We start from the raw sequence: 12249 nt of genomic DNA, 5'->3' as shown, positions 1-12249 counted from the left end.
ACTCATTGACTACGAGCATACTAGGCCATTACATTATACTTTCCAGACAATACAGATGAATCAAATCTATTGGATCTATCTGTCTTCAATTATCGTGTATCTATAGTCCCTCATCCATCTAATATCCTAGAGACTATATACCGAGCATAGTGTTTCCAGGCTCATACAAAATCTATTCGAGACTCACTCTACTCGAATTCTCCTAGAAAACTCTTTCTCTCTCATTTCGAATGACCCTAGCTAGGGATTTACCTGAGCAAGAATACATCGAATATTCCTTTCATGATACTGAGAGCGGATGATCCTCAATCGATACTCAATTACCCTCGTAAGGTTGGTTGTCACTCCCGATGACTAGTTGTCCTAAATCTAAAACTTTCAAACCTATAAGTTCGATATCAAAGAGTTGAGTACTCACATAAGATATCATTTGTGTATCAAGTTTAAGGACCAGGCATACAATTGAGACCACGAAATTACTGACTAATAATGAGGTATTATCAACCATCTAGCATTCTATAAATGGATCAATTAGTGAACTCATTCTCCAATAAGTATCTGTACTATATTCCTAGTGTCCCCACACGAGTAACTATGAGACCAGCCACCTCTATCGTATAGATAGGTATATAGTACATTAGTCTGACCAATTATCTCGATATCCCTCTCTAGTAACCTACGATTATGATTATTTAAGGTATACATTTAAATATGAATCGATTTCATTATCATGATCACATCACAATCTGATTCCCATTACACAAATCCATGGACATCACATAACATGCAATATAAAGTAAGAAAATATCAATAATGATAATAAGCAAAAAGACTATGTATAGTGTCACACATATTATCACTCACGTAATTGGCTTGTAGGGTACCTATGACTAACATAATCCTCGATGGCAGAGGTGGAAGGCCAAACGTGCCCGAAACACCTAAATCGAGAAAACCCGACTCATAAGATCTCAAATGCTCTTAAGGTTACATCGTGCTGACAATGATGTCAGAGACATGTGTCAAATGAACTAAACGATGCGCTTCGAACACCTCTTGTAAGAGCCTCGAAGTATGTCTTCGGGGTGGGACAAATAGTAAGGAATATGCAATTTGTTAGCCATCACCTGCCATATAAGCGCCATGTAAGGTCCATGGGAAAAGCTCAAATTGGATGGATAAGAGTCCAAGAGGTAGCTCAGGTCAGTTATCAACTACCCCCTATCGAATATTCATAAGAATATTATTGAGAGTTAGGGCAACTTAGGTTAGTTACAAATTACCTCCCCTATAGAATATTAATAGGAATATTTTCGAAAGTCTAGAGGAGCAGCTCAGGTTAGTTATAAACTATCTCCCCTATGAAATATTCATATAAATATTCTCGAGAGTCCAAGGGATAACTGGGGTCGGTCACGAACCGCCTCTCTTGCGCAATCTTTATGGAATATATCATCTCTTCAGGACCAGGTATAAAAAAGCACACCCTAACTCCAGATAAAGAAAAAGAAACCTCTCCTAACTTCAATCTTTGTGCAAGTGACAACATGGGAGAATGTGTTTTTCTTCTCGAATGACTCTACACATATGGATCACGAAGGGATCAACTCAAGAAACCTCTCCTAACTTCAATCTTTGTGCAAGTGACAACATGGGAGAATGTGTTTTTCTTCTCGAATGACTCTACACATATGGATCAGGAAGGGACCAACTCAAGAAACCTCTCCTAACTTCGATCTTTGCACAAGTGACAACTCGGGAGAATATAATTTTTATCTCGAACGACTCTATATACATGAATCAGGATCACATCGTGGTGACTAGGACATCGACAATACTTTTTCCCAATATATTGTATTCCTTTTCACTCCAATTACATGGTTTATGTCAAAACTAATATACGAAAAAAAAAAAAGTAAAAATTATTATCTAAATATCTATCACGCCTTCTTTCCCCTCTAAAACCATGTTGCTTCCCTCGGTCTTCTTGTCTACGGCAGTTCTCTTCCATCATGGCTCCTTCCCCCACCCCAAAAGCATGTTGTTTCCCCCATCTTCTTGTCTGCGACAGTTCCCTTTCGTCCCTATTATCTTTTTCTCTTCTTCATGACCAAAAATTAATCTGTTTATTTATATATCTATTTATTTAAACTCTATGGGTCCCACCCAACATGAAACAATTCCTCAACCCCACCATACGATGACATTGTCAGCTGATAACCAAAGCATTTGCAGTGACGACGAATCCTGCAATCCACCAAAGTTATGCAGCATTACGAGCGGATGATCTCTCGTGCAATGGCAGCATCCACAGCATTCGAATCGATGCGGCCATCCACCTCACGTCCTTCTCCTTCCTTTTTCTTCTCTCATGCCTATATATACCCTAATTCTCACGTCCGACATGTCTGTAGTCCTCACCGGTTCACGCTACCAAGGAAGATGATAAGCTGGGGCGACATTTACAAGGTGGTGGTGGCCATGGCGCCGCTGTACGTCGCTCTGGGTCTCGGGTACGGTTCGGTGCGGTGGTGGCGCATCATCACGCCGGAGCAGTGCGAGGCCATCAACCGCCTCGTCTCCTGCATCACCCTCCCTCTGTTCACCTTCGAGTTCACGCTCCACGTCGACCCCTTCGCCATGAACTACCGTTTCATCGCCGCCGACGCCGTCTCCAAGGTCATCATCGCCGTGCTGTTAGCCGCGTGGCCCAAGTGCAGCAGCAAGGGCAGCTACTGCTGGTCCGTCACCAGCTTCTCCCTTTCCACCCTCACCAATTCCTTGGTGGTGGGCGTGCCGCTGGTGAGCGCCATGTACGGGCGGTGGGCGCAGGACCTGGTGGTGCAGCTCTCGGTGGTACAGGCCATCGTGTGGCTCACGCTGTTGTTGTTCGTGTTCGAACTCCGCAAGGCGGGGTGCGGGCTGTTCTCGATAGCAGCAGCTCCCTCCTCCGCCGGTGGCGAGCTCGCGTCTGTCGAGTCACCGCCGCTCAAGGACGTCGACAGCGGCGGTCCCGAGGTCACACCACGACCTTCCTTCTGGTCGCTGATGAAGACGGTGTGGCTCAAGCTTGCTCTCAATCCCAACTCATACGCGAGCATCGTCGGCATCACCTGGGCCTTCATCGCAAGCAGGTACAGCACCGCAAACAACGCTGCACGACGACACAGCTTCAAACACTTTGCTTGCATCTGATGGATCACTGACTCAGGTGGCATTTCGAGATGCCAAGCATCATGGAGGGTTCAATTCTGATCATGTCCAAGGCAGGGACTGGAATGGCCATGTTCAGCATGGGTAAACACATCAAACTCACCACTAAATCCTAACCATTATGGTGGATCAATCCGATGAACCCATCGCCATTGTTTTGCAGGGCTGTTCATGGCTCTGCAAGAGAAGGTACTCGCCTGTGGACCGAGCCTGACCGCATTTGGGATGGTCTTGAAGTTTATCGCAGGCCCGGCAGCCACGGCCATCGGAGCCATCGCCGTCGGACTTCGTGGGGACGTCCTGCATCTGGCAATCATACAGGTAATCTAACTGTTCTGCCATTGTTTCGGTTGCATGCAATCTGAAGCAGAAGATGATCATAGTTTACATTCTGATAGACTCAATGATCATTACTTCGAACAGCTCCACCAAAGTATATCTTTGATGTAATTTACACAAGACAGACAGATTACATGCACAACTATTTTATTTCTTGGAGATGGGAGAGAAAGCTTTGCATCCATACGAACACATCAAGCCCATAAATAACCACAGCATGTGTAGAGCAAGAAATTGACCTTAAGACCTCCTATAAGGAAGAAAGTGTACGACATCTTCATCATTCCTAGATCAGAATTGGGAGGGCTTTATTCTCTACAAAGAAAATAACTCTGCATGTTGAGTCGATTAATTCTGCTGGTGCTGAACATTTCGCAGGCTGCACTGCCTCAGTCCATCACCTCTTTCATCTTCGCAAGAGAATACGGATTGCATGCTGATGTGCTAAGCACTGCGTAAGTTGATACATATCAAGATTGCATACACAGATTACACACAATATATTATGTTCTTCGGTTGTTTTAGCCATCTCTCCTGATTAGTTTACGATCATTCTCTTCTTTTCAGGGTAATTTTTGGGATGCTGGTTTCTTTGCCTGTGCTTGTGGCATACTATGTGGTTCTGGGTTTCATGAGCTAACCCCAAACTCTTAACCCTTGTTCTGTTTTTGCTCTCCTGGAAAATTCTTCTTTCCTCCTGAATGTGTGTTTCTCTGCAATCCCTGTGTTGGTGAATTCTATGATGAGTCAAGGCTGAATATAATTCTGCAACAAGCTTGGTTTTCTTGTATTTGTGATCATTTAGAAACATTATGCAGAAGATGAGGAGAAAAGAAAAAGGAAAATGTAAGTTATAAAGATAGAGCAATTTTGTGGTTTTTTATTTTCCCATTTGCACCTATGGGTTTGTGGAATGTGCATCTGATGCTCACAAGATTACAAGGATGATGGCATGATATGTACTCCAATCCACAAGTAAATAAATGATGAACAAAATCAAGCATATGAATCCGTCACATACAAGTTATAGGTTAGCTTTCTTTCTGCAGATGCCAAATAGGTCATAACAAAACCTAGACTCATGGAAATATTTGATGAAAGAGTCACATGTCATAAAGACTTTGGTGAATTCCTCAAGGTGTTCCCAGAATATTGCCTTCTCCAAAAACTGTAATGTAAAAGTATAACCCTCATCTCACACGAAGGTTTCCTGCTATCAGAAAGTTCAACAGGAGTGGCTTTGGAAAACATCATCTTCCCAGGAGAGAAAACTTGAAGCATAAAAGACTGGTGGTTTTGGGAATTGTTCAAGAATACTGAATTGATCTCAAGACAGGAGAAGTACCCTCAATACATAAAAGTGATGAGGCAGCTCAGACTGACTATAAAATAGAAATTACAGGCCAGTCATGTTAAATGAAAGAATAAAAAACATACATCTATAATCTATTATCATTGACAAAGAATTGAAAACATTATTAGAGAATTGAGCTATACATTTGTTGCTATGACTCTGAAACAGATGGCCACTTTACATGAGACTTTTTTTTATTGTGATTGATTTCATCTTGGCAGCTGATGACAACTCTCCATGTGTCGAGCTTGACAGTGAACTGTATAGTGTGGTTAACTAATTTGTACTTAATTGTTTGAGTTAGTTTATGTTGAAAGTTTACTACTATCGTCCAGGGTTTGTCTTAGGTTCAGGATATGGATTGGACCAGCAATTATCTTCTGATACAGCCTTCTGCCATCTTTTCCTGAAGATCTCTGATTCAACATAAGATCGCTGCCTCACCTACAAAATAGCTCAATTGAATCAAATTAGGATAAAGAAAGCAGAAAAGAAAGATGGGCCTTATTTGTCCAAGACAGTAGTAATAGAATATCAAATAGTAGTAGGTGCTTGAATATATCATAAAAAAGGTAACCAGAAGCAATATGGCGAATGCAATTACTTACCGCATATCTGTTGTTGGCAGCAGGTCTTTCAGAAGATACCTGTCAAGTACAAATCTATGAGTCAGATGGGTCAAAATAACTATTTCCAGGTGTATGGTAAAATAACATGTACAACCACACAGATCATGTATAATACTTGGTCATTGCATCTTTGAGATTAAAAAAAAAACTGAAGAGCCGAATAGTTCACGAGGCATTTGGAACAATTTCCAGGTGTATGGTAAAATAACATGTACAACCACACAGATCATGCCAGATTATATATCTGCTCCAGATATATGTGCATGTTGAAAACTTTAAAAATCCTTAACTCAAGATCGCAAGCAATTTACATTTTAGTTCATCATCCTTGACATGAATTCATAACACACGACTAAGGCATGTTGAACAGACATGGAGGAGAGAGAGTAGCTGAGCGATTTGGTTTGTAAATCCTACATCAACCAACTAATCCTAAGTGTTGTGGTGCATAGACTAGCATATACCATTTAAAGAATAGTAAAGAGAGAAAAATAACACAAAACATAGAGATTTCATCATTTGCGTCACAAGCCTATATCCAAATTGAAGGCAGGATAGTTTTCACTATAAAAAAGTAGTAGGGTATATGGGGAATGGGGATGGCTTAAGCATAATAATATAATAAAATAGAATTCAAGTCTTCGTGTTAAAATAAAAGGAAATGTGTCATGTTGGTCTCTTCAAAATCAAGACTTAGGTGGACTTTCTTTAGGAACTTACCGTCTTATCATCAAACCAACCAAGTGTAGGCAATCCCTTATGAACTATGTATTCACTGTCCACCACTCCAACATTTTTGCTCCGATCACCCTATCAAGATTTTTCTTAGATGTCTTATTGACAAGAAATATTTGAAAACACTGTTCCTGTATATGGGAATTTTACCTGAGCACAGTAACCAAGTTTCATATCAAGACCCCATGCATGAATCAAGTCACTCTACAAAGAAACATGACAAAGAAAGGGATTATTTATTATATTTCAGTATGAAGACAAAATATATCATGAAACATAGTCAAAGAGTTGTGTCTTGCATTGTTTATACAAAGATATTCCAGAGTCACATTAGATCTCATTATATGGCAATGATATGAGAACCAAATAGTTGTTTCCGAAAACAAAATTTTGACAAAACTCTGCATAAACAATATAGCAAAAAAATTTTATATACGCCTCTAAAGTCAATGACTTCCATATTTATCCCACAAAATTAAATTAAGCATATGCATCTGCACAAACATAAAACCTCGTAAATATGTTTTGATAGTTAATCTCCATCAGTTGACTGTCATTTGGCTGTTAAATGAAACTCTAGTTGATGTTGATACCCTTAGAACATACTTTTCTATGAGACTTTCATGTTGGTGAGAATTTTTAAGATATTCCATATGTTTATACATTTTCGAAATCAAATTACTTGTAGCTGCAATTAGTAGTGGCTTACATAATACATTGAGCTTTTGGACTGAGAGGAGCACGTATGGAATATCTCAATACGTAGAGGAACTTAAGATAGAATTTGTAAGAGGAATTACACTATTTTTAAACTTCACAAGGATAGGTATGTAGAAACCCCAAAGAACATAATAGTAGAATTAGAGAGATTCATGAAAAACATAATTCACATAAAGAACTAAAGCATTTTAACAGACTTGAATCATATGCCATGCACAACGCCAGGCAGCTCTTGAGAAGACGGGGGCCATCAGTTCTACCCACCTGCAGTAAGTAAATCTGTCAGCAGTGAAGGAAAGCACTATTTATTGAACTGTCAGAGAAAGAATTTTATTTTGTGAAGTTCTCCTAGAAATAGCTGCTTCAGCTTCTTCTCCTAGAAAGAATTTTATTTTGTGAAGTTCACATCTTCAACTATAATCCAAGAATAGGGTCAACACATTGCAGTTTGGTTTAGTTGTCACACAAATTTACATGATCATATACAAGTAATAACCTATGTTGAATATGTTCTGCGTGTCCGCTTATGAGTTTGGTAGTCATGAACAGATTAAATTATGTAAAATGTCAACAGAAGCAATATTGATTATGCAAACCGTGTAACTATACATACATATCCCCTGCAACCTCTTTGTCTATCATGTGCAATTAAATTAGCAAATATCCAAAAAGGTCCACTCAAAGTTTTATGTTTTAACCCAAACACTTGTTATTCACTAAAGGATGAAGGATAGTCTTTGTTTCAATAGAAAAATTAAAAGCATATCAATATGACTGATTAGATATCCAAATGCAACAAATATGCATTCAGGAAAAAGGAAGCTCACCCAGTGCAAGGAGGAGCACTACTGTTCTGGTAACATTTGCTGCCACCATTGAACTTGTACATCCTTCTGTTTTTCAAACAAATTATTCTCATGATTGCCAATGCTATGAGAAGTAGACATCACATACCAGAAGTATGGAATAGATTCCACTTGCAACAAAATAAATAGCCTAGTATTGATCAGTTCTACTGGGGACATGACAGCACCTGTGTACATCTCCTTTCCTTGAACGAACAGTAATCTGATGGTGAATCCTAGATTTCGCTGGCTCAAGTGCAGGCTGTGATATCTCCAAGCCTTCCCTTTCAACAATTGTTAAGTATCTGCAGGAGTTAAATGACAGCTAAGCACAACTACTGAACAAATTAATCCAAGCCATACAATATGGACTTAAGCTATTCATAAAGTTTCACAGTCCATTTCAAATGCTCAAGTCAAGATGCTTCAAGAACTCAAGTCAATGACAAGAAGCTCAAGTTAACCAGTACTATATGACAATTCAATGTAAATTTCTCAGTTCTCTAAAATCACATCTGTCATTTAAACTAGGAATAAAGTTTCAACCATTAAGATCCTGATACAATTCTAGTTTTCATATCCCGAACAAAGAAATGGTGAAGAACAAACACTGACTTTTCAGGATGAAAATTTTCCACTTCAAGATCCTCATCCCATAGGAAGACATACTTGTATGGTGCAACTATGTCTGGATGTAAAAAGCGTTTAGCAAACCACCTGCAAAACATATTATTGTTTTTCCAATGAGCTACACACCTCAAGTGTATAATTTCAGCTATATTTTGGGAACAATAAATTACCATTTTGTTTGATTGATTGCAGAAATATGTAAAGCACTGCCACTCCATTGTAAGTCTTTCCATTCATCAACAACACCATCGTAGTGAAAAAGAATTATAGTGAAGTCACTGGAAGCAAACTAGAATGCAGATAAAGAATTTGGCTAAAACTAGAACCATTTAAATAATTTGAACAAGAAAAAGATTCATGAGACAGTGGATTTATTTTACCTTGATTATGATTTGATTTACAATTTCCTTTTGTTTAATTCCAACTGGCATCGCCAATAAGCTCTTTTGCAAAATGTTATTTTCCTGTTCCCAAAATTTGCAAGAATAGACGTCATCACAGTAAACTTCAACATAAATGTGATATACAATTTATTCAAAATAGATATCATATCTTCTTAGACATAATCACAGTTAACTACAAGTCTCATAGAACAAATACTTTTTGTTGCAGTCCAGATTTCTGCAATTGCACAACACAATGGCCTACCCAAAATTCAAAGATGATGGCTGATAGATACAGGCAATATATTGATCCCAAAAATTGCACATGATCATCCTAGTGTTTGTGCAACATGAATTGTGCTCCATTATGGCAGAATGGTGTCTTAGAAGTTAGAACTCCTTTTGTCAGGTATTGAACTTGTGCTAGTTAGCACAGACCCGTTACAAATAATGCCAGCAGATACAGATCCTGTCAGAACATTACCAGGATCCACCATTTGGAAAAACTAATCCCTGGTTAATACCTTGAACGATCTTACACTCAACAGCTAGGTAACAAGATGATAAAACTATGAGATAAATATGTAGTTCACCTTTCCATTTGGAGGACCCCATAGAGGCACCATTTCCATGTCTGATGTCTGGCAAACAATTCCTTTTGGCAATGGTTCACTTCCCGAAGATATGCATGTACTCTGAAAATCATTAACACTGAAATCATAAGAACATAAAGTAAAATAATTATTTATACAAGGGTATAAATGACAAAGAAAGTATGATTTTTCATGTGAAACACGCTCAACAGATTCAAAGCCAGCACCGCAGCTAATAACCTTGCATGAGTTGAACCCGGTGGTCCCCAAATTGGTGTCATGAGACCATGAATCAGCTTGTCGGGCCTGCAAGTTTGATAGGCCAATCTCTGATGTGCCTCGAGTTATCCCTACAAAGTCAGTTGATGCCCCAGTCGACACTTTCTGCAATAAGGAAAAAAACATTATGTCCATAAAATTACAAGATTACAATTTACAAAGGCAAGTAGTTAGTGAATAACTTGGTATTAATGACTAAGAATATGCTTCTCCGGTAACATAACATAAAAAATAAATTTAATAAAAACATAGAAGTCTTATATGATTGCTACACAGAAGACCATGATGTTGCTATATCCACAGCCTTTAAAGGCAGAGGAGCACACCAAAATATTATTGTCTGATTTAAATACTAAAGTTATAAGGAGAAGTTCATGGTCATTAATAAACAAAATTATATATCAGAAGTCTTTCAGTATGAAAAAAAGAAATAGTCAGCTAAATTTAAGACTATAAATCACTGGATGTTAAAATATAAGAAAAAACAAAAACAAAGTTGGAAAACGTATCATACCTCCTCATAATCAAATACAACAAAGGAGGTCCCAAGGATGAACACAAAACATAGGAAAGCAGCTGCATGGGAGATGCTACAAAAGCATAATCTCCGACTTGAGGGATCGGTTACAAGAGGACCCTGCAGGAAGTTTTTGAAAAGGTAAAGGAAGAAATTAATTTACATAGTTCTCTTTACACACAAAAAGGAAAGCGATAAAAATAACATCATGAAAAAATCGAACCAAATCGCACACGTAAAAGGGAAAAAAATAAAGAAAATAAACATGAGGCATTCCTCAATCAAGTCATCAATATAGTCTTATGTCTCAAGAATTGAACAGACCAAATATGTGGTTTGACAGATTTGATAGTTCACTTCCTCACATACTTCTTTACGATACATGTCGCAAAATTATCCATAAAAGCCACTGTCAACGCAAAATATGATCCAAGTGTTTAAAACACATAGGCAAAATCGTTCATCTACGAAATCCAAATGACAATTTCATGCACGAGAGTTAGAGCTACTGGGATTTTCTTCTTTTTTCTTTTTTTTTTGAGAAGAAATGATTCGTTTATAACAACGGAAATCCCATAAAAAAGAATGTGAAAAAACATTACCCCAAAAATTCCGAATGAGGCAATAAAATCAATTTACAAATGTTAACAACAGAAAATAAAATAAAATCTAAACAGAAATTCTTCTAAAAAGATGCAATTTTTAATAAATAGAATAACAAATATCTAAGAGATGAAATCAAGCAGCTCCAATAAAAGGCAAGACAAGCAAGTTGGATGACTTCATCAGACACAAAACTCCAACAAAGTCTGCAACAAAACAGATACCACTCCGGAAAAGAAACCCACAAACCCACCATAAAGAAATGATCTTTGGATCAAAACCACAAATTTGAAAATCATAAGAAGCTGTCGCGAAGAGACGAGAGATGAGAGAGTTCCTCACCATAAGGAAGAGGAAGCAACCATGAAACCAGAAGGAAGAGGGGACCTCCCCGCAAAGGAGGTTTGGGTATATCAGAAGGTCTCAACCGCTCGCACGGAGAAGAGAACCAAGCCGATGTAGGACTCCCAAAACAATTCGAGTCTTCTCGAAGGATGCCGCTTCCCGATAAGAACAGTGAGATGGGGCTGGTGGAGGTTACTTTAGGGGTCGGTTTTCTTCTCTCTGTAGGAAGAAAGCTGCGATGGATTGTTGCCTACGAGTCAAGGGCGGAGAAGTGGCGGAGGAGGAGGAGTGAGGCGCTTTCTGGTCTCGGTCGCGTCCATTCCGTGAAGTGGAGAGACAGGAATACAGAAGGCATACTCGATCTCGACGCACCCGCACGGTTCCCTCCGCTTTAATTTGAGAAAAAGCGCGAACCGCGATGCAGCACTCAAGTGGGACCCATCCGGTACGTTGGCATATTTGGTGAAATGCGTAAGTATCTGGAGAGAGCCAGAAACGCAATGAATGATTCAGTGTCAAAGAAAAGGACAGAAAACACCTTCGTTGGGAATCAGACATCAGCCTGACACCTGGGTGGCCCACGTGGCTTTCCATAGGAGAAAGGGGAAAGGATGTTGCGTGTCTGAGCTGGGACAGGTGAGCGCCGCCAACTCTCATTAACTTCGTGCGTCCCGGTGGGCCACGTCCGGTTGTGCGCGTGGAGTAAGGAGAAGTATATGCTTTCCACCATTTATACACTTATGTAATATATATAGATATAGTATATATTAAATAGATAAATATGAAGAGTCAGGTTGTTTGGCCGCCCACTCGAAGGTCGGCATCATCCCATCTCAACTTTCCACAACTCCCCAAAATTCCAAGTAGAATCTCACATTTTCTTTATATATATATATATATATATATATATATATATATATATATATATATATATATATGAACTTGAACCTGACACTTATGGGAATAATGTACTAATCATGGAATAATATGCCAACTCCCAGTCTCATCGACAAATCTCATAAAAATTTTATCGTCTAGCACAGTGAAAGCGTTTTAGAGGAATA

General features: G+C 38.9%; 2 protein-coding genes across 2 annotated transcripts; one reads left to right on the top strand and one right to left on the bottom strand.

Moving 5' to 3' along the window:
* Positions 1-2310: 2310 nt before the first annotated feature.
* On the top strand, positions 2311-4435 carry LOC135653301 (auxin efflux carrier component 5-like). Its single transcript, XM_065175137.1, has 5 exons — positions 2311-3134; positions 3212-3297; positions 3377-3534; positions 3931-4007; positions 4120-4435. The coding sequence occupies exons 1-5, from the start codon at positions 2326-2328 to the stop codon at positions 4190-4192; spliced, it is 1203 nt and encodes a 400-aa protein (XP_065031209.1). The 5' UTR covers positions 2311-2325; the 3' UTR covers positions 4193-4435.
* Positions 4436-4907: 472 nt separating this feature from the next.
* Positions 4908-11519, bottom strand: LOC135653302 (uncharacterized). The gene is made up of 14 exons (XM_065175138.1): positions 11183-11519; positions 10235-10357; positions 9682-9825; positions 9442-9543; positions 8846-8929; positions 8636-8754; positions 8451-8552; positions 8024-8140; positions 7818-7883; positions 7188-7254; positions 6421-6474; positions 6256-6345; positions 5515-5553; positions 4908-5350 (listed from the first exon to the last, which is right to left on the bottom strand). Exons 1-14 carry the CDS (start codon positions 11183-11185, stop codon positions 5231-5233), a joined length of 1230 nt encoding a protein of 409 aa, XP_065031210.1. The 5' UTR covers positions 11186-11519; the 3' UTR covers positions 4908-5230.
* Between the last annotated feature and the right edge of the window lie 730 nt (positions 11520-12249).

This window comes from Musa acuminata, chromosome BXJ3-11, assembly GCF_036884655.1.
Source record: "Musa acuminata AAA Group cultivar baxijiao chromosome BXJ3-11, Cavendish_Baxijiao_AAA, whole genome shotgun sequence".
In the NCBI taxonomy this organism is placed as follows: Eukaryota; Viridiplantae; Streptophyta; class Magnoliopsida; order Zingiberales; family Musaceae; genus Musa; species Musa acuminata.
Note: the sequence above shows the minus strand (reverse complement) of the source record. Positions and strands in the feature narration are given on the sequence as shown.